Source organism: Pristis pectinata, chromosome 7 (assembly GCF_009764475.1).
Source record: "Pristis pectinata isolate sPriPec2 chromosome 7, sPriPec2.1.pri, whole genome shotgun sequence".
NCBI lineage: Eukaryota > Metazoa > Chordata > Chondrichthyes > Rhinopristiformes > Pristidae > Pristis > Pristis pectinata.
In genome coordinates this window covers 69674277-69698227 of record NC_067411.1, presented here as the reverse complement: position 1 = coordinate 69698227, position 23951 = coordinate 69674277, and the positions used below count along the sequence as shown (strand labels likewise).

Genomic DNA, 23951 nt, shown 5'->3' with positions numbered 1-23951 from the left:
ACATCTCCCCGAACCTCCCACCCATAACCTTAAAGCCATGTCCTCTTGTCTTGGGCATTGGTGCCCTGGGAAGGAGGCACTGACTGTCTACTCTATCTGTTCCTCTCAATATTTTATATACCTCTATCATGTCTCCTCTCATCCTCCTCCTTTCCAGTGAATACAGCCCTAGCACCTTAAGCCTCTCCTCATATTCCACACACTCTAATCCAGGCAGCATCCTGGTAAATCTCCTCTGCACCCTCTCCAACGCCTCCACATCCTTCCTATAATGCGGCGACCAGAAATGAACACAGTACTCTAAGTGTGGTCTAACTAGAGTTTTGTAAAGCTGCATCATCACTTTGCGGCTCTTAAACTCAATCCCACGATTTAGGAAAGCTAACATCCCATAAGCCTTCTTAACTGCTCTATCCACTTGTGAGCCAACTTTCAGTGAACTGTGAATATGAACCCCCAGATCCCTCTGCTCCTCCACACTGCCAAGTACCTTGCCATTTACCTTGTACTCTGCCCTGGAGTTTGTCCTTCCAAAGTGTACCACCTCACACTTCTCCGGATTGAACTCCATCTGCCACTTGTCAGCCCAGCTCTGCATCCTATCAATATCCCTCTGTAAGCTCCGAAAGCCCTCCACACTATCCACAACACCGCCGATCTTAGTGTCGTCCGCAAACTTACTAACCCAGCCTTCCACCCCCTCATCTAAGTCATCTATAAATATCACAAAAAGTAGAGGTCCCAGAACCGATCCCTGTGGGACACCACTAGTCACTGCCCTCCAATCCGAGGGCACTCCCTCCACCACAACTCTCTGCTTTCTACAGGCATGCCAATTCCTAATCCACACAGCCAAGCTTCCTTGGATCCCTTGGCCTCTGACCTTCTGAAGAAGCCTACCATGAGGAACCTTATCAAATGCCTTACTAAAATCCATATAGACCACATTCACCACACTACCCTCATCAATCTTCCTCGTCATCTCCTCAAAGAACTCTATCAGGCTTGTGAGGCAAGATCTTCCCTTCACAAAGCCATGCTGGCTGTCCCTAATCAGTCCATGATCCTCTAGGTGTTCATAGATCCTATCCCTTAGAATCCTTTCTAACAGCTTACCCACCACAGACGTGAGACTCACCAGTCTGTAATTCCCTGGACCATCCCTACTACCTTTTTTGAACAAGGGGACAACATTCGCCACCCTCCAATCCTCCGGCACCATCTCCGTGGACAATGAGGACTCAAAGATCCTTACCAGCTGTTCAACAATCTCCTCCCTCACCTCTCGAAGCAGCCTGGGGAATATCCCGTCAGGCCCCGGAGATTTATCTGTCTTGATATTATTTAACAACTTCAACACATCCTCTCTCTTGATATCTACAACCTCAAGAACATTACCCTTACCAGCACTCCCTTCCGCATCTTCAAGACCCCTCTCCTTGGTGAATACCAAAGAGAAGTATTGAGAACTTCTCCCACTTCCGTCGCCTCCAGGCACATTCTCCCACCTTTGTCTTTAATCGGACCTACCTTTACCCTAGCCATCCTCCTACCCTTCACGTACGTGAAAAAGGCCTTGGGATTTTCCTTAACCCTACTAGCCAACGCCTTTTCATGTCCCCTTCTAGCTCTCCTCAGCCCTTTCTTAAATTCCTTCCTCGCTACTCTATATTCCTCACGGGCCCTGTCTGAACCTTGCTGCTTATACCTTATGTATGCTACCTTCTTCTCCCTAACTAGTCATTCCACCTCTCTCATCACCCACGGTTTCTTCACCCTGCCATTCCTTCTCTGCCTCACCAGGACATATTTATCCCTAACATCCTGCATAAGATCCCTGAACATCGACCACATCTCCATAGTACATTTCCTTTCAAAAAGGACATCCCAATTTACAGTCCCAAGTTCTCTCCTTATAGCCTCATAGTTCGCCCTTCCCCAATTAAATATCTTCTTGTCCTCTCTGCACCTGTCCCTGTCCATGACAATTATAAAGGTTATGGAGCAATGGTCACTGTCCCCCAAATGCTCACCCACCAATAGATCCTTCACCTGTCCCGGTTCATTTCCTAAAACTAGATCTAACATGGCATTCCCTCTAGGCAGCCTGTCAACATACTGCGTCAGGAATCCCTCCTGGACACATTTAACAAATTCCGTCCCATCTAAAGCTTTGGCACTAAGCAGGTTCCAGTCTATATTTGGGAAGTTGAAGTCTCCCATTATAACAACCCTGTTATTTTTGCTTCTCTCCAAACACTGCCTGCCAATCTGCTCCTCTACATCTCTACTGCTACCGGGGGGCATATAGAATACTCCTAGTAGAGTAACTGCTCCTTTCTTGTTCCTTACTTCCACCCATACAGACTCTAGAGATGATCCTTCTACAACATCCATCCTTTCCACAGCCGTAACAGTGTCCCTGACCAGTATCTCCACCCCTCCTCCTCTTCTCCCCCCTTCCCTATCCCTCTTAAAACACCGAAAACCAGGAATATTCAATATCCACTGCTGCCCTGACGTCAGCCACGTCTCAGTAATAGCCACAATATCATAGTCCCCCATACTTATCCAAGCCCTCAGTTCATCTCCCTTATTCCTGATGCTTCTTGCATTTAAGTAAACACACTTCAGTCCATCTACCTTACTACTTTTATAGCCTGTATTCTGCTTCTCCTTCCCCAAAGCCTCTCTACCTGTTTGATCTAACTTTTCCCCATCCCCTTCTTCCTCTGACCTACTCCTCCAGTTCCCTTCCCCCTCACAAACTAGTTTAAACCCTCCCGAGCCACCCTAGCAAACCTAGCCGCAAGGATATTGGCCCCCTTCTGGTTCGGGTGTAACCAGTCCTCTCTGTACAGGTCCCACCTTCCCGAGAAGAGATCCCAGAAATCTAAAACCCTCACTCCTGCACCAACTAGTCTTAGTTCTATTCATTTTATTTGCAAATGAGCTCCACAGTTTTAATAGTGAGAAGCAAAGTTCACAAGATGAGCTCAAATTTTGGAAAAACTCAAGGGAGGATCCAGTGCCCATTGTCAGATTTATCTATCAGCTCTTCAACCCCAATCCAAAGATGATGTGTTCTTACCTTGGTTTCAATGATGAGTTCCAGGAAACTCAAAAAATACATGCACACAAAGTCACAAACTCCTGATAATATTTCTCTTAATGAATGAATAGTATATTGAAATTCCCAACCTGCTTCTCACAAGAGACTTTCCTACATTCAACTTAAATCCAGGTTGGGAGGAAAGGGTTACCCACAATTTTTTTTTAAGAAGAGTAGTTAACTCCCACACCCGAACCTACTTGGTAACAGAGATTAAAATTCACCCTAAAAAAATTCTTTTAGGGCCAGGATGACCAAAACATTATGCATCACATCATACTGGACCAAACTGCCCATGAAGCACAACATGTCCTGGAATATAATTATAACAAGTTTGTAGTTGCTGAAGGAATCATCATATAAAACATAATACCAAATATCGAAATGAGAACGTCAACCACTTGTGGCGAAATTAATCAACCAGGAAAAACAACTTGAACCCAATTAAATGGTAAAGAATCACATGGATTTTGGATGAAAATTGTGTTAATGTGTAAAACACTGCTGCTCCTATTGCAAGTCACCATGTCTGAAGTTCCAAATTTTGTATTTACTTAACATCCCTCATATTACAGAATAGAGATTGTTGTACAGCAATAAAGAATGGGAACCATTGTCATTTTTCTTTAAATAAGGGCTAACAATGCAAATATTTATTCCAATTTCCTGGATCAATTTCAGCAAAGATGAAGAATCAAATCTATAATTGTCCCAAATTGGACTCTTCCGTTCTGACCTGTCCTATTCCTCAGATGACACACCATCAGAGCAATTATTATATCCTGTATGCTATCACAATCTGTAACCTCATGGCCCAGCATATTCCTCACTCTACTATTACTATCAAGCCAGGGGATCAATCCCAGTTCGATGAAGAGTGCAGATGGGCATGCCGGGAGGAACACCAAGCCTATCTCAAAATAATGAACTAAACATAATAAACAGCAAAAACAGCATGCAAATGAAAGAACTATGCAATATCACAACAGATCAGATTGAAGCTATGAAGTCCTACCATATCTAGCCGTGAATGGTGGTGAACAATAAAACTACTAAAAGGATGAGGAGGCCTCAACAATGACAGAGCCTAGCAAGTGAGTGCTAAAGAAGAGGATGAAACATTCACAGCCACACTTATCCAGAAATTCTGAATGGATGATTTGTCTTGACTTCCCCCAAGATTCCTACTATTGAAGAAGCCAGTCTCTAGATAAGGAGATTCACGCCACATGATATCAGGAAATGGCTGAGAGCACTAGATACAGCAGAGGACTTGTGCTCCAGACTCGCCTGTATATTCAGGCATGAACTGATATATGTGAAATGATATTCATACCACAAATATGCCAAGCAATGGCCATCTCCATTAAATGAGACTGACTGAAGTCAGCCATCCTTGACTTTCAATGATATTACTATTGCCAAGTCCCACACCATCAATATCCTGGGATTATCACTGACCTGAAACTCAACTGGACCAGCCACATAAATATCATGACCATAAGAGAAGCTTGGATGCTGGGTCTCCTGCAGCAAGTGACTCAGTTCCTTACATCCCAAGGCCTCTATAACACCTACGAGGCATGTCAGAAGCATGATGGAGTACTCTCCACTTAATTCAATGGCACAGCACCAATAACTTTCAACCAGCTCAACACCATCCAGGACAATGCAGTCTACTTCATTGGCATGACAAAACTACCCTAAATGTTCACTGCCATCTGCAAAATGTTCTGCAGTTATTCACCCAGGCCACACTGATAGCACCTTCTAAATCCGCAACTTCTACCAGCTAGGACAAGGAGAGCATTAGAACGCCACCATCGGCAGGTTCGGCTTCAAGTTCCAAACTATCCAGACATGGAAATACACCACTGGTCTTTCACAGTCACAGGGTCCTGGCACTGCCTCCCCAACAGTGTTATATGCATCCCTTCACCAGAAGAGCTGTAGTAATTCAAGAAGGCAGCTCACCATCACTTTCTCTAGAGTGATTAGAGGCAGGCAATACTGTACGTTAGCTTTGCTTGCAGTACCAAATCCATAGGACATCTACATTTAAATTGCAATTAATGATGTTCTACAAGCTAATACAACCAACCGCTAATGAAATGATGGCTGGTTAACTTTCTTTTGATGGGATTGGTAGAAGAGAAATTTCACTTTGAATCATACAATCAGATCTTTTACATTCACCTGAAAAGATAGTTGAGTTCTTGAAAAAAAACCTGTAAAATAAAAAATGCAATAAATGTTCACCTTTTCAGCATTTCAGTGATGTGCCAGCCTACATTAAAAAAAATCCTGGAGTATGGTTTGAATTTGAATTCTGAAAAAAAATTAAATCACAATAGACCAATGTCAAACCCAGTTGGCTGGGAAACAGTCATATGAATTTTGGATGAATTTTGCATTAATATGTAAAGTATAAGCAACCACATCTAAAGTGCCACCACATCTAAAATACTATCAGCACGTCTCCTGTTCCACCAGGGGCCCAAATACCCTTCACCACTGTTACACAACCATCAAAGATGCCTACCAAGGCACCCCCCCCCCACCCCCACTTTAGTAAATCAGACCACCAGGCTGTGCTCCTTCTCCCTGCATACAAATGGTAGCCAAAACATGATGATCCAGTACAGAAAGTCGTACAGTGCTGTACAGAATAAACATCACCAATAGCCTGTCCTGGTCCAACCACTGAGATGCCATGGCTAAGAAAGCTCACCAGTGCCTCCAGTTCCTCAGGGGGCTAAAGAAATTTGGCATGTCCCCTTTGACCCTCACCAATTTTTATCCGTGCACCATAGAAAGCATCCTTTTCAGATGCATTATGGCTTGGTATGCCAACTGCTCTGCAAGTGACCACAAGAAACTGCAGGGAGTTGTGGACACAGCTCAGCACATCATGGAAACCAGCCACCCCTCCATGGACTCTGTCTACCTTCTTGCTGCCTCAGTAAGACAGCCAACATAACCAAAAACCCCACCCAGCCCAGACATTCTCTCTTCTGCCCCCCTCCCATCAGGCAAAAGACACAAAAGCCTGAAAGCACGTACCACCAAGCTCAAGGACAACTTCTATCCTGCTGTTATAAGACTATTGAATGGTTCCCTGGTATGATAAGATGGGCTCTTGACCTCAGAATCTACCTCATTATCATCTTGCACCTTACTATCTACCTGCCCTGCACCTTCTCTGTAATTGTAACACTTTATTCTGCACTCTGTTATTGTTTTGCCTTGTACTACCTCAGTGTACTGTTGTAATGAATTGATTTGTATGAACGTACACGTTTTTCCACTGTACCTCAGTACATGTGACAATAATAAACCAATTTACCAATTTGAAGTCCCAAATTTTCCTATTGTCTTGATTCCTTAAGAAGATTCACTCAGCCCTACCACCAAGCCTACATATGAAAATTTTATTTTTAGCTTTTTAAAAGGATTTATAAAAGCTTACCAGATGTTGGCTCTGCTTGCCTTAGGAGGACAAGGGTGCTTCTTTTCTTTTAACTCCTCAAAAGTAAACCAACCATTCTTTCATCAGCAAATGGTCGTATTTCTCATAGAATAACATTGATTGTGATTTTATACACACACTTGAATTATGAAGCAACATTGAGTATTTTATGCTGCAGTTTGAATTTTTTTAGGTAATATTTCTACTTTACCTATATTGCAATTACATTGCCAGTAAACACGTATTCTTTCTGCATCATTACATCCATTTCAAAGAACTTATGAAGGTTGGCCAAGCAAGCCCTTCTCTTTTGAAATTTGCACTGTTATTATATTTTTGTTTCTGTGTTTTTTTCCATCTCACCATTAGAATTCCACCTTCATTTCTACCCTCATTCTTTAAACATATTCATTCATTCCTTTCAATAGGAATAACAAAGCTGTCTGCAAGTTCTCTTACACTATTGTCTTCTCTTTTAAATGTAAATATATGCATCTGCTCTCTCTAACTTCTTTGAGTATGTGTAGATGCAATGTACCCAAACTTGGGTTTTGCATGTCTGGTTTTTCAGTTATCTCCTTCCAATCCGACTAAAATGCATTGTCATCATTTTTGATCCCTTCTTCAAAGTCATGTTGATATCGTAAATCGCAGACAAAATTACTCATTTTTTTTACCATTACTTGTGAATTTATCCCCTACAACCATGGAAGGCTCCATCCATATTTTCATTTTCCTTTTTTAAATTTGTCTTTAGCATAGTACACTTTTGATATTCTTGATTTCTTCTTGTAATTCTTTTAGCTGTCCTGTGCTTTTACTTTCTTATTTCTTAACCTTTTATTCTTTACCTAATTTTCTGCTTTACTGTCAATCTAATCAATGTATCCCTTTTCTAAACTCATTGTGCATTTAAACTCTTTATCTAATGATATCTGATTATTGACAACTTTGTTCTTATGCTTTTTATGATGGAAGATATTTCTCCTGAACTCTGCTGATTACACTTCAAATACCTTTTTGTTTACACTTTATAAAGTATCCACTTATACAATCATAAAATAAATCAAACAGCTTGCTTATTTTATGTTATAAAGCATGTGATTGTTCTACTACCAAAGTATGTTGCTTCTTTGTAGGCATTTGGAAAATTATTACTATATCCTGTTTCTCTTCATATTTTAGGCTCCTTAAATCCCAGAAACAACTTTTGTACTTTTGATTGAACTCACATCAATATATCAGGGTCTTCTGAAACTGCAGGTGCAAAACCGCACAGGTTTTGAACACAATTTAACTGAATTAGTACCCAACTTTATTTTACCCTTGTTTTTTTACATTACATTGTGGTGACACTTTTAGTGAAACTAGCTTAAACAAATCTTTTGCTTTTCCAGCCTCACCAATAATTACCCATTTAATGCTTACATGCAGTTTATGTGTTTCTGGTGCCAATACATCTTCTCCTTTAAACCACGTAAAAATGCACATGCCATTCTTTGCTCAAATTTTTTCTTCAATTTATTGATTTTCACTGTATATTATTACTCAATTTTGCATATCACATGTATACAAATTTCTTACCTTGCTTTCATTGATAGTAAATATTTTACTTGCCATTACATCAGTTGATCATTTATGCAGCCCATGAATTTGTTAAACAAAACTGGAGACATCTTACTAATAATTTGGTCATTTTCACAATTATAATGCTGATCCAACATGTCTGTGACTGATCCAGCTTTGGTCCATACTTTTATAACCCAGTCCATGTATGAATTCATCATTGTCTGGTTCTTTTTTGAGATTTGGAATGGACCTCATTTTTTCCAGGTATCCTATGAGTTCCATCAGTTTGTGGGTTCCATACCACCTTCCACGAATGCCATAGCTTCTCCAACTTGAGTGGTTCTGGAATGTTTCCACTCTCTATTTAATACATTTATGCAGATCCTGATCTCGCCATTAACTATGTGAATGTTTTTTAAAATTGCTATAAATAAAGCAGCAATTTTCCACAACATTTTAACATTCCAAACCTTTACTAGTAACTAATAAGTTCTAGACAACTCTGCCAGATGCCTCATTTCATCATGGAGGGTTATTGAGAAGCTCCAGGCACTAATATGGGGAGACGGAGGGAAAGGTTGACGGGGGCCGGCGTTAGGAGAATCGTGCACATATTATGAAAGCAGTTAGGTGAATAGCTATTTATGCTTCCAAGCTGTTAATGTTCGCCCCTGGATTATCAACACGTTAAATCCGTGACAAGCCACAAAGAAATGGATGAAAAACGAATTGTCCCTTTTTAATAAAGATGGTTAACAATCATTTTAAAGGTTTTTTTTTGGCAACTGTCTAAGCGCGTTCTTTGCAGAAGAATAGATTTCAGTCCATGTACCTTCAACTGCGGCAGCGAGTCTCTTTCCTACCGACTGCAAAACAGAGACGAAAAAATCGGAACCAACGCAACTGGTCGCCTCGCGGAATCACGTGCTTGTAAACGTCACTGGTCAATCACATGAGACCCTGGTGCCAAACCATTTGATGCCAAACCATTTGATGCCTTTGTGGACTTATTGTGATGAACTGAAAGGGCAGCAGCTGGATTGAACCCCTGCCGAACTCACCTTATTGACAATAACAGCAGTGGTAGTGCAAACTGCCCATGATTATTATCCCGGATTAGTGAGCGCTTCCTATGCTTTTCAGATAGACACAGATTTAGAATGATTACAGACAATAATTTGTTGCATTGGTTTTCTTTGACGTTGTGGAAGTCAGCCCGCCTTCAAAGACTAAGTTTTAACTATTTTTATTATTCTGCTATACGCTGTTTTAACTTCTTTTATCTGCAACATTTTGTCGATGTGATTTCAGGTCACGGACCGGAAGCATTAGCTTTGCTTCTTTCTCTATAAGTATGGCCTGACCTGCTGAGTATTCCCAGTATTTTCTGGTTCATTTCAGATTTCCCGAATCCCCTGAATATTGCTTTTGCGTCGAAATTAAATCATTCCTTCAAAAATACACGCACACAATCATACCTGTGGTAAAGTGAGCTATTTTATTGTCAATTTGAAATATACAGCGTAGGACTGTAAAAACTTGTAGGCACAAATGACTTATGTACAGGCATTTAAATAACATTAATGAAATATATTTCAATGCTTCTGAACAGAATTAATACAATTGCTTTAGTTCTATATCAAGCAAGTTGCTCCAAAAGAAAACACACACATTTCGGTTTGGAGCGATTGGAACAATAAGTCTCTACAAAATAATTTATAACCCTGTCCCCTCAGTCGAATCAATGCTTCGCTTAAATATATTTAAACTGCTGCCAGCTTTCTTCCAGCTAGTATCGAACACTATTTGATCAAGTATTTACCGCTTTTTTGCCCTTTGATGTAAAAGTTTTCTCCATGCTTAATATTCCCTTCTTGTGTATTGAGTTTACAAAACATAGTGACATACAGGCCTCCTCTTTGTAGGTATAACAGAAAGTGTCCGCAGTTTAAAAATCCATGGTGCTATTCACCTATTTGTGTTGACTGAGTGACTCTATGCTAAATGAACTGGGATGTACAAGATCACTGTGCTATTCATAACTTTATAGTTTTATTGTTACCCCCACAACCCCAATCCTTGCCCTCAAGAATAAAATTGGAAAAAAATGATGATGTAAAGAGAAACTCACCAGGATTAAACGTTATCGGCACTGATTTTAGAATGTTTTATTCTAAACGCCATGCAAGGTTAATGCATTTATTATATAAATAGCTTAAATCAATAGCTCATTATTATGATGTTTCCAGTTATATTGATTGAAACTATTTGTCCATTGATCTTAAAAATATTTGCCCATGGACCTTATTTTGGAATATATACTTGCATTAATAAGGTGCTATTTGTTATTGAATGCGTCTCTATGCTTTAATAAATAAAAGTAACCGTGATTGAACACGTCAAAATGAGTGTGCTTTAATTAGTGGCTTTGTACTCAAATATAAATATTGGTGTTGCATTCAGATCATTTAAAAGAAGGAACTTAGCTGTTTAATACAAATACACAGCTCCTCCATCAGGGCAACCTAATAGTTCCGCAAGGGGACTGTTCATTTACCTTTTAAAACTTAATTTTGGCTTGATGAAAACAAAGACAATACGTTTCGTCTTTGAGATAAAGCCCCGTGGATGGCCGCTAGGTCAGTTTCATCTTTCTGTGCTGAATCTGACCGGTGCTTATTTATTTATCCGGCAGGGGTTTTATTTGTTTTTGTTGCTTATGGACTGGTGGCAGTTCACATAACGACACACTTCCCCTTGAGTTTCTCTGTCCTCTTTTGCTGCTTGGATTTCTTCCCGTCGATTTGCAGGCTGACCGCCCTGCGCTTCTCCAGGTTCAGCAGTTCCTGGAAGAGCTCCTTCACGTTGTGATTAGTCTTGGCCGAGGTCTCCATGAAGCCGCACTTCCACCGCTTGGCTTGGGACTCGCCGTCACTGGCTTGCACCTCCCTCAGCGTGTCGTCGCACTTGTTGCCCACCAGCATGATGGGGATGCTCTCCACATCCCCCTTGATCTGGCATACTTGTTCGTAGATGGGCTTCAGCTCTTCCAAAGACTGCTTGCTTGTGATGGAGTAAACGAGAATGAAGGCGTGCCCTTTGGAGATGGAGAGGCGCTGCATGGCCGGGAACTGGTGACTCCCCGTGGTGTCGGTGATCTGTAAAGTGCAGATGCTCTTGTCACAGCTGATGACCTGCCGGTAAGTGTCTTCGATCGTGGGGATGTAGCTCTCCCGGAAGGTCCCTTTGACAAACCTCAGTACCAGCGAGCTCTTGCCCACGCCTCCCGCTCCGAACACCACCACCCTGTAATCATTGCTCTGTTCCGGCATCTTGCTAGCTGGCTCACACTGTCACCTGGAGTCAAAGGGAAGGAGAATATTATATACGTTTAACTCATTTCTACGCCGGTCTTTTAACAAAACAAAGGCAGTGGCCAGTTTATCCAATGTCAAAATTCATAACGACAATATATGAACCATATGCAGTGCACAGTCACACGGAACTGTTCCGTGACAGCTCGCCTTCTGAAGGTTAAAAAGAGACAGGGGCTTCTGTTCAGGACCCTCTTGTCTGATAGCCTCCGTGTAATCACACGGTACCTCGGAGACCGTGCCTGTTCTCAAGCTGCAAGATCGAAATAAAACCAGAAATCGCCGCAGGTCCAGCGTCGTCCTATTGCCCTTGTCAGAAGACCCTCCTCAACACTCACCTATCCACCGCTACCCAGTGTTACAGACGCTTTCTAAAAAAAATTAAACAATTACCTTGCGAAACCTCAGCGTGGAGTATTCAGTGCCGAACGCTTGTGTCGAGCTGCGCTGCGTTCAGTCTTGAGAACCCATTGCTGCTGAAGGTTGGGCAGGATCGATAGCGAAGGAGTCGGCTTTCTGCTGACTGAAAGGGCTGGAGGGAGTTTCTGTCTGATATTAAAAGCACCAGAGACGCGCTCCATGCAGCGATGTTACGTATCTGGTTTGTTTAGTGAGCTCGGTGTGAGCAGGGAGCTGACTATCGTCATCAGTGGTTTTCAGCGCTACGTCTCGGTGCGGGTCGTCAAGATGCTGCAGCAAGGGTCGAAGACCTGTTCAGTCTGAGGCAGTGCTGCTAATGAATCTTCCACGGGCAGAAGCAACCCAGCAGAGCGCAGTGGAGCGCAGCACGTATCAAATCCGCTCCGTCAGCACTAAAAATAAACTCTTTTCCACCCAACGCGATACCACTTGGGCAACGCTCTGTTTTGGGGGCTCTCTCTCAGTGGACAAATTTTTCACGAATAATTAAATAGCTGAAACAGAAATTATGCCATGAGGCAGAGGTGGCGAGGGGGCTGCAGTATTCTGAAACAAAAAAAAATCCGCAAAATACTACAAATAGTCGGTCAACACCTGAGCAAGAAACTCAGTCCAAGGTTTACGGTCGAAATGTCTGCTCCCCAATGTTTAACCTTCCGCCTTTAGACGGCGTCCCAGCTGCTATGCACCTTTAGCATTCTGCGCTTTCAAATTCACGGCTTCTTTGTCACTTTTTCCAGTCCAAATGACAGGCAAACATGCGGATTTTAGTTTCCACCGCCTGCTGTCACTAACAAGGTCTGATATTTACTGCAGTTTAAGAAGTCATGGTTCATCTGTTTCCACGGGTTTACCATCGCCACCAATTACAGAGCATCACTGCGGCACCCTAAGGCAGGGCCTATGTGGAGCAGCCACAGTCCTCTTTAAACTGTGTAACAGGATGAAAAATAACAGTGCTGATTTAAACAGTGAAACGCCGCATGCTTGGCATGTTTAATGTCGCATCTAATCTCACGCTTCCAGAATACTTCAAATTATTGTGAATAATTCTGATTTTAAAAGCTCTACTTTCTTCGGCGTATTTTCCAGCCAGTTTCCATTTCATTTTGAAAGCTAATAATAACCAGTTCAAATCTAAAGAACACATTCCAATGCTTTAAACAAGTCCAGATGGGGTTATTTTGTAATCTGTATTAAATACACCATTACGCCAGAGAAGATGATTTGCCACTGAAAACATATATGCTTTTCTTTCTACACAAAGTCAGAATCAGATTCAGGTTTATTATCACTGACATATGTCGTGAAATGTGTTGTTTTGCCGCATCAGTACAGCGGAAGACATAAAAATTACTATAAATTGCAAAAATAAATAAATAGTGTAAAAGAGGAATAATGAGGTAGTGTCCATGGGTTCATGGACCAGCGAGGTTAATGCAATATGTTGGACCAATTGTTGTCTTTCAGGAATACTGAAATTACTTTGTCCGGCCAACAAATAGGTTCTTGGACACTGACCAAAAATGTTAAAAGGAAAAGTTAAAAGCAGGACAATTTACATTGCAAACCATGCTCAGTAACCCTGACCAAGTAAGTAATTATTCCTTGATCTGGTAGATTTAAACAGACATATAATCACTTCTCAAGTCCAAAGAGTAAGTGAGAAATATTTAGATTGATGACACGCTCACGGAACATGCAGAGGGTCAATGGAGCATCGTATTCTCCCAAAAACATAACCCTTGTATATGCGATAGTTGAGAGAAAAACGAAGAACGTCCCGATCAGAAGAATGAAAGGGAAGTGGGAAAGAAGTCTGCCTGTACCGCATATATGTATGCATCCAACCACCATCTCGGTAATTGGTCCTTTGGGAGAATTTGTCTAAATTACATCCCTTCTCCTAAATATTTCTATAGAAAATCTATGCCCAATTTGCCCAGAATTGATCTACAAAGGACTACAAGGAGAAATTTTTGCTTGTCTACGTGTGATGTAGACCAACAGAACATTTCTTTGTCAGTATTAGTTATGTACAAGGCAAAAAAAAAACCTTGCCAACTATTCAAGAGCTTTAGGTGTTTAAAGTAATCTCTTATCATCATTCTGAATAGTTTTACTATTACATGGACATTGCTGCAAAGAATTGGCATCCAATTAAGTACTGATATTCCCTGGTTACTTAGCAACCTTTCCCACTCAAAGACATTAAAGTGGGACTTGTTCATACCTCTTAGAATTACAAATAACAAAATGTGATATAAGTAACTCAATATTGTCAGAAATGCCGACTGAACACAAACAGATTGGGTGATGTTTAACCATGATTACAACAGAATATAAACGGTCAGACCTATTTATTGCTGCTCATTTATCGAATACATCGGAGAATATTCAGCAATCTGTTGTAACGGGAGGTTGACAGAAAGTTGTATTCGCTTTGGGTTCTTATTAGTGACATCTTACTAATGGAAGAAGGCGAAACATCTACCATTAGAACCCGAAACCACGGATAAATGTATTTTTCCCCATACTCCAAGGATGATTGCAGTGAATACGATTTAAGACAGAAGAAAAACGGACCACAATAAATCCACAATGAGCATGGCGCTTACTTTCCTCCGACGGCAAGAGTTATCATTTGGGAACAGCAGATCGCGCTGAGTGAAGCTGGGTCAGTACTGAAAGCGGATGAGAATAACGAACTAAATGAACTACTCCAAAGGCACATGTTAAAGAGAGTTCTTGGCTCTAATTGACCTCCTGCAATAAGTACAATCTGACCACATGGGCATTGGTGATATCCCTGTGCGCAAATCAGTAGTATAACTCGGACACAAACACGCCGATATCGATATTAGCCACTGCTTTTTTTAAAAAAAAAGAAAACGAGGAGGGTGGGGAAGAAGAATTTGGAAGCTGTGCCGCCCCTCATTCATTCGCCACTTTGTATCCCTGTTAGTCCTCTGGGCCGTTCACCGCCTGCTTCTTCCTTTCTCTTCCCCCCGGGCAGTATAAAAGGAACAGCAGCATTAAAATAACAGGGGTGCCCAAAGCAATGCCTTTTGTGAGCAGGCTACAATCTTCAACCTCACCCACCCCCCCCCCCCCACCAGAACATGCTAACAGAATTTTTTGAATTCGTTTCAGTATCAGTTGTCACCCCGGTGGAGGTTACACAAGGAGTTTCCGATCACTTTGAATTGATTTAGGCTGGTTGTTTACATCCCTTCTATACATAACAGAAATATCAAGTGCTGGATGAGACCACACGTCGGGTGTGTGTCGGCTCTTCGGTGCATTTGCGATGCAGTTATAGGGGGAAATTTATTGCCACATTGGGACTCTAAGGAATCAATCCTACCATTCAGCATGAGAAAGCCTTTGACATTCATCTGCCGTTACTAAAAAAAAGCCTTCTGCACCATTTGTTAAAAGGTGGAATTAAACACTGAGATGCAAACACTCAGTGGATTTGGGCGAGAATTGCTTTGTTTCTGTTATAATGAAACAATTCTATGTTTGATTTCATTTAAAATGAAGGTCCGATCGCCCGTTTTGTTTTAGAACGACTCGGAGGGCACACCCACTCCGAGATCCAGGAAATGCTGGGACTTGTTTCAGAGAGCGGATCCTTCAACTTCAGGGGGATAAAGGCGTCGCCGCCGGTGTTGTTTGAAGCCACCATCCTTTCACGGAGAATATGTAATCTCGAATCTATCATAAACATGCATCCACAATCGCGAATCCGCTCATATTTTAAAACAAGACATAGATTTACGTTCCTATGCATATTTATATCTGTGCCTATATGCATGTTCATACGCCCGAAATTCATTTCAAGAATGGAAATTGAGGAACGCTTTACCTTTGGAAGGGATCCTCTTTATAAACTGGAAAGGCTGCTTGGAAGGATCACATGCCGCCGCAATGGAAAGCTCGGGTCCAGTTCTTCACGTGGATTGGGTTGGACAGTGATGAAGGGAACCGCGCCAGCCTCTGGCGCACTGTGCGATGAGTTCCCTTCTGCGATTGCCACGACTGGCTGTGCTTGGAGGGAGGGGGGGGGGGGGGGGAAGGAGGAATGAAGCGCTCGCTGCTCTGCTCTCGGCCCAGGCTCTGTGATTAGATCACCGCCTGTTATTGCCGGCGACAGATGGCACGTGATTCCTTTCAAAATAAGAGTCTCTGGCACTTTCAATCCCTTTTTATACCTTGCAGCTTTCAACAAGGAGTATAACAGAAGCCTTTGGGTACCTTGGTCCGAGTCTAGAAAGTTGGGTATTGATAATAATACTGGCATTCGCTTATCAGTTAAAACCACAACCATTTTCCCAGCAATCCCTACTCAGATGGATGGCTAGACTTCTGTGGGGTATCGGTGAATGACATTGGGTATGCTCCAGTCCTTACCCAAGTCGTCCTTGTGTGAAGTTTTACAGTAATTGGTTGAGACTGAAGGTCATCAAAGCTGAGACCAATCCTGTTCTCACCCATTTATGGACTTTTTCCAGCATGCACCATCTGATTAGTGCTTTGGAGAGGGAACCCTTGCATTTTGAACGTTTCAGAGCATGGTACCCCTTCTAGACTTAGTGACCATCTTCATCAACAGTAACATAGTAATACTGCTTTATTATAGATAAAAAAATAGACCATGCAAGAAATACTCAGCAGGTCAGGCAGCAATGTTTCCGGTCTGACTCCCTTTGCCTCAACTGGGAAAGAGACCAAACAAGTTAATTTTAAGTTCCAGAGAAGGTGGCGCAGGAATGGAAAAAAAAACAAAGGGATGAGGCCATGGTTGCCATGGTGATTAGCTGTTGATGAAGCCAACTAGTTGATAGGCTAGTGAAAAATATTAGAGCAAAAAATGCAAAGGAATGGAAAAGCTGTGAAAAGCAGAGCTGTAGGAAATACCTAGCTGGTGATGCTATACTAGAGGAGAGGGAGAAATCAAAGGAAATATCTTGGATAGGATGAAGCCAGCGTTGCTGTGGTGACAAGTTGACGATGAAGGCATCTGGTTGATGCTACATAATTGTATATAAGATTTGCCATTTAGTTTCGTTATCTGAGATTTGGAGATTCAAAATCTGATATTACATGGAGCCTTTCATTGGTGCAATGGATAGATCTGGATATGACCCTGGTAAAATTACAAAGCTTGCTTCCCAAAAGCAGAATCCATAATTATTATTTTCACAGCAGCAATTCAGGGAATGATTGTTCAGTGCACATGATTTTTTAAAAATGCCTCACCTCTAATCTATACTTTTGGGTTGAAGCAGGCACATAAGTAAAAAAGGACTCTTTGTATTATTTACAATGACAGCTCCAACAACCATTCATCAATTTACCAATCATTCACTAACTAATACTGCAGAGTAATCTATTGGACTCCTGCCTGGAGGTATTCATACAAAATGAATCACCTGCGCATATGAAAAGAGGTTAATTGTAAGTTTAATAATCATTAGTTAACACAATGGTAGAATTTAGTTTAATCATATATAAGTAGATTTTTCTATTACATAATTATCTATTGCAGTGCCCTTAGAGTAGATACATTGTTGGATTAGATTGGCTGACACAATGGCGCAGCTGGTAGAGCTGATACCTTAAGGGTTCATTTTGACCTCTGTTTGGAGTTTGCATGTTCTCCCTGTGACCACATGTGTTTCCTCCATGTGCTCCAGTTTCCTCCCACAGCCCAAAAATGTGCAGGTTGGTAGCTTAAGTGGCCACCGTAAATTGCCCCAAGTGAATGGTAGAATCTGGGAGGAACTGATAAGAATGTAGGGAGAATAAAGTGTGACTAATGTAGGATGAGTGTAAGTGGGTGGTTGATGGCGCACATTTGGTGGGCCGAAGGGCCTGTTTCCAATTTGTATCTCTCTAATTTCTTTCTAGACGTTATTGAAAAATGATTCATGTAAAAATGTATGCAAGGTTGTATTTACATAATCTGTATTTAAATATGCATCATAAAAGTAAATTCATTCTTTGAAGTGATCATTGATCAAAAATATGACTGAAAATATCACACCATTTCTCTGGCAGACACCTGCTTTGATTTTGATTTCCCACTGGGACTTTTGACCATACTTTTATCCTATAGTGATGTGAATAACTACATCTTACAATGTTTTCTTAGGAAGTTGGATAATTTGGAATAAATCAAAGTCTGGGAGATTAACATTTCTTATCATAATTTAATAACACCAATATACTTTTTAGCCAAGTTATTATATCAGGAATGAAGTTTAGATTTCAAAATTAAAAACTCTGAAGAATCTTACATTTATGTTTATGATTCATAATAATATTTAATATAAACAATTTAGTGCAGTAGTCTGCAAATGCTTCTTGTTAAATTTAGATAATCACCAAATGCAAACCACAGAGATCATGTAAAGTGAATACCTTATTATATGACAAGAATCAAAATAGTGTCTGCAATCTTACTGCAGTCACATGGTTATAATGTCTCTAAAAAGGTGTGTGCAAAAATTAGAGAAAAAAACACAAGTACAATACAACTTCGGCCGTAGTCAAATAAATCAGTGACTATTGGCCAGTCATCAGCTGTGATTTAGATGTTGGGAAAGGCAAATATAATTTTCTCTGACTTACCATAAAGAGTAGGGTAAATGTTTAATTTAAATACTTATCATAAAATGCATTAAAATTATTTCCAAGTGCATTTTAAAAACATCTGCAGCTTCAGGGTGATGTGTGCACTCTGGAAGTAGTGTCTACATTGATCAGTGGGAAAGTAGTGGTACTATGACTTTATTGTTTATTATGCCTGCCAATTAGTGTTATTAACTGAAATTTGGAAGCTCAATATATGCTCAAGCAGGCCAGATGATATGAAAAGAACAATAAAAACTGAGTTAACGCGATGACATTTTTTCTTATTTATCCGTATTGGCTAGCCTGCTGGGCATGTCCCAAAACCTCACCATTTACTTTACATTACACCAACAAAGAAGGATAATGTACTGGTTAGTAACTGCACCCATTAACTCAAAAAGTGCTGGAGGACCCCTTCATCTGAAGGGTCTCGGCCCGAAAAGTCCCTCCATAGATGCTGCCTGACCTGCTGAGTTCCTCCAGCTCTTTTTGTGTATTGCTCCAGATTCCAGCATCTGCAGAATTTCTTGTGGCCCTCATTAACTCATTTGGACTCACCCTATCAGAGATTTCCCTTTGTTCCACACAGCCCTCCCCCACCTTCTCTTCTACTAAAAACTAACATTTTTAATCTTTTTTCCGGTTCTGATGAGGAGTCCTGGACCTGAAATGTTAACTATTTCTCCTCCCATAGATAGTTAAAGCTCTGTGCAGTTTTGTGTGTTTATGCAGTGTATTCTTGTGTGTTTCTCAAGCTATTACAGCACCAGCGATCGGGGTTCGATTCCCGTCGCTGTCTGTAAGGAGTTTGTACATTCTCCTGTGTCTGCTTGGGTTTCCTCCGGGTGCTCTGGTTTCCTCCCACATTCTAAAAGATGTATGGGTAGGTTAATTTGGGGGTTTAAAATGGGTGGCGTGGACTCGTTGGGCCAGAAGGGCCTGTTATCATGCTGTAAATAAAAAAATATATATATCATCTTTCCTATATTTGTTAAGATTTATCAGACTGCTTTTATCAATGTGCAGGCATTCATAGAGTTTCAACCATGTCCTCAAAGTGCTTTGCAATCAATAAAGTACTTCTGTAAATTAGTCAGAGTTCTAGTTGCCAACAAATGCAACAGAAGATATGATGCATCAAGGAGGGCTGTCTTAAGCTCTTCTTCTTCTTCTAAACCCCCATCGTTCCAAATATCATCCCAGCTTTTCCTCTGATATATTTCTATCTGCAGGGTAATAATGACAGCCTCAAGTATTTGTTCTCTCTCATTGGAATAATCTTTAAAAAATCCAGGTGACACATTCCCTACTGCATATTCTATGCTAGGATTGCCTCATAGAGAGCTATTGAGAAAGATGTTGTGATCTTCAGTGCGTGGGCTTTGCCTTTTCCATTGCCTGTTGTTGGCAGGTGTCAGTTCTTGATCTCTTAGATCCAGCAAAAGCAATCAATGTCTGATTACATTCTCAGAGAGAACAGATCAGGAAAAAACAAGTGCAAATTTAAATAACTTTTAAAACAGTTTCCAAAATGAGATAAATATTACAGCATAAATATGAAATTAAGGTAAAAGATGACACATCAAACTATAATAAAATAGATTTCCTTATTTTGAAATATTTGGAATGTTGAATCATTTGAGAAATGAAGCACATACATAGATTAAATTACTGATGCACAATGTAAAAATAGTCAAACTAATGCTTGTATCCGTATTTAAAATGAATCCCTTTTGTTGTTGGAATGATTGTCTAGCACAAGTGATCTTGAGCTAAGTTTCAGAGAGACTTTGCTTGAAGGGGAAATCTAGCTGTCTGAGAGAGGCTATTGTTTTCTTTCCAAATGTCGGGGACAGCTCAAAAGCAGGACAGTCCTTGCTCAACATTTGTTTTGTTTTAACTGCATTAGAATTCGGTTAGCAGCCTGCACTGATATCAATGAAATGCTGAAGTGCTGAAGGATAACCAGAGTTGACAACTAGGAATTCAGAGACTGAAAGAGGACACAAAGAACATATGTTGACTGCAGCCACAGGATGCACTGCCCCAGGCTTGCATACAAATTTGCAAAAATGGACAGAATAGAAGTCTGTCATGATGTGATGTAACCTATGCACACACTATCAACCCAGTTTCATTTTAACCACCCACCTCATTTTGAAAGGAAATTGGATAATCATCTTAAACCAGTTTAAGAGAATAACATGAACATCTTAGAACAATCAACTAACTCCAAGAGACAATGACAACTGACATCACTGGTACCCATTACCCCATAACATGTGGTAAATGTCTTCCATGGTATAGTTTGGTTTTCTTTCAAACACTTTCAGTGTTAACATATGAAAAATGTCACTGATGAATAGCTCTTGTAAGGATAGAACCAGTCATCACAATCAGCTATTATTGCAGCTGAGCTACTGATTGTTAAAGTAATTATCCTGTTGTATATCCATCAAACAGGGTTTTTCTCCTGTCCATCAAAGAATACCTCCAATCTAAACCAACTTACAATCCACTTTGGAATCCAAAAAAAATGGCTAATGTCTTCTTTTAACATTCAGCCAACTGCATACAATTCTTTTCATGCCAGCAGTAAAGGGAGGAAATGCAAAGCCAGCTTTCCGTGAAGTGACTTGTTGATGTTTCTGATGTAAAATTTTAACTCATGATGTCTTCTGAGCATCTGTGAGCTTGGCTATGGCAGATGTGTACAGAGAGGGTTTTTTTTTGTTATATTTGAAAGATATTTAATGATCATTTGGAAATTATGGATATGAACCCTGGATATCTGGACAATTCATATATTTTTTTTCCTGCAATATTCTGAGGCTCTGTGAATGGTACAGAACATAACACATGTGAGACATATTTTGGGAGCATGACCTTACATTCTGGAACCTAAAAGGTGTGCTGTAGTCAGTGCAAGTCTCACTCTATTGAATATTTATTTAAATTAGATACTGCACAAAATATCACAACTTCAAGCTCTGAACCCATCAGGCACCGTGCCCATTTAATTAAATGGATTTGTTGAAGAGAAAAAAATGTTCCTACGTTTTTAGAAATGCTGCTCCTTGCAATTATATAATGATGCATTTTGTGTGAAGGACCAGTTGGTTTTGTTTGGTTACCAATAGTTTTTATTTTATTTTCCCTGCCATAACTATCTTTCATTGGGCCAGAACCTGTGGCCAGCAGTGATCTTACCCGGTTAGTAACTATGTACCTACCTTTTCCAGATCTGCTCTGCCAACTTGCTGGTAAGTGGCACCCTGACTCTAAATGGGGAAGTCTGTATGGCAGTTGGCCTTGTGCAATGTAATGATGCAAAAAAGATGAGCTCCAAGGAGTCCCATTCATTTAATTAGTTGTTAATAATAATAGTTAACAATTAAAAAAATAAAAATAAGTAAGTAATTAATAATCCCATCCATTAGTTGGAAAAAGCTCTGTCATTCACTTAAGCCACACACTCAGGCTTAGTCAGCTGTCAAACCATACCTGTGTACTATGAATATTTCTGAATGGTTTTGACAATCAGAACCACTCAAAAACATCCAAAAGCTATGAAAAATAAAACAATGACAACCTCAAAAATTATTTTAAAAATAAAAATGAAAGCTATTAAATACTTTAAAACAATCAAAGAGACCCACTGCATCCATTCCTCACCGTACTTATTGTTCTTCTGCCAGTTCTAACTTGGCACAGGTTCAAAAGGCAGATTTCCCATTGTAACTGGTGGGGAATTGCAGCAAGTTCAGACTCTGTCACATGAAAAGTCCATCATTGAATACCAGCTGACAAAACCCCAGCATAGGTCACACAGCCCTTTTGGAACTTGCAAGTTCACACTGGAATCCTGAATGTGTGGGCACTTATGCAGAGATACAATCACAGTCCCCAGCATTTTCAGCCTTTTACTTTGTTGGTGGTATCAATAGTAAGACAAGATTGTGAGGTTGTCCCAAGAAGGAGGCTTACACTTGCATTACATATTTCAAATGATGGAAGTGAACAGGATGTACAAACAGATGCAGGTGTAAAAGTTAGGGTTATGTTTATAACCACTCATGAATAAAAAGACCAACTTCATCCAAAAACACCAGATGTTAAATTTTGAACTGAAGTCAAAAAAATCTACAGATGCTGGAAATCTAAAATAAAAACAGAAAATGCTGGGGATACTCATCAGATGAGATCTCTGGAAAGAGAGAGGGAGAGAGAGAAAGAGAGAGAGAGAGGGAGAGAGATAATGTTTCATTTTATGCAAGGTCATTGACCTGAAGCATTAACTCTGTTTACTTCTCCACATACAATGCCTGACCTGCTGAGTATCCCTAGCATTTTCTGTTTTCATGTTAAATTTTGAATAATCAGACTTTGAACTGAAGTTTTAGAAACCTTTGAACAAATTCTCAGGTTGCAAGATTTTTCAACTTTGAAACTAAAAGCTGACTTTGGTGAAGATGATGTACACAAGCAACACAGAAAGAGTAAAATATCATAGAAATTGCTGCATCCATATCAAGATCTAATACTTCTGTAACACCTGTAGCTTATACTGCAGTGCAGAGTTTTAGATTTTGTTCTGAAAGGATTAATGATATAGCAACAGTTTTAACCTTAACACATTTATTGATGAAGCACTGTGGTGAAGTGCAATGACATATGTATTAATTATATGTGAAATGATGGCCATTGTGTTTGCACCAACCCACACACCTACTCTAAGTAAAGTATTGTTCCCTCTCCATTAAATTTACTTAGAGGAGTAGTACTTGATGTATCACTCTTCTAATGACATTGACACAATGAGTGGGTGCATTTTTCCACCAGCCAATTGGCTTGCTTTCTAAATCATCTCCAGCAAATGTTTCAAGTGAAAAGCATTATCTACATTCATTTTATCACATAATGTCCTTGGGAACCTAATGCTTTTGCGCAGATTTTTTTCGAATGACCACCATGATGATGGCAAATTAGAGGTGCTTTGATTAGTTTCAGTCCACCTGCCAGATTGGTCAGATTTGGAGTTACCTAGATAAGAACAAAATATTGTCTCTATGACTCAGCTGATATTATGTTATGCAATTTGAAGGTAGTTTTAGACTTCTATATGTCACCAAGCTTCTACAGGTTTTTGAATCCTTGACTGATAAGGATTTTTGGCTCAAAATCCATGTTCCGACTTTCACTAGTCTAACTGACAACTTGACAAGTAGTCTGCAGGCCAATCAAATGTCATTTGCTGCATATAATATTAAAAGAACAAGAAAAATTATATGCAGCTGATTCTGTAAAAACTGAGCATAATCTGTATTGTGTTTGAATTAGGATTTGTAATATATGTTCTGATTGG

General features: G+C 40.3%; 1 protein-coding gene across 2 annotated transcripts; it reads right to left on the bottom strand.

Annotated features, from left to right (window-relative positions):
* Positions 1-9627: 9627 nt before the first annotated feature.
* Positions 9628-16056, bottom strand: LOC127572860 (GTP-binding protein Di-Ras2). Of its 2 annotated transcripts, none has more exons than XM_052020544.1 (2): positions 15816-16056; positions 9628-11507 (listed from the first exon to the last, which is right to left on the bottom strand). In XM_052020544.1, exon 2 carries the CDS (start codon positions 11480-11482, stop codon positions 10886-10888), a length of 597 nt encoding a protein of 198 aa, XP_051876504.1. In that variant the 5' UTR covers positions 11483-11507; positions 15816-16056; the 3' UTR covers positions 9628-10885. The 2 variants fall into 2 exon arrangements, with proteins under 2 accessions (XP_051876504.1, XP_051876503.1); XM_052020543.1 differs by lacking the exon at positions 15816-16056 and adding an exon at positions 11918-12723.
* Between the last annotated feature and the right edge of the window lie 7895 nt (positions 16057-23951).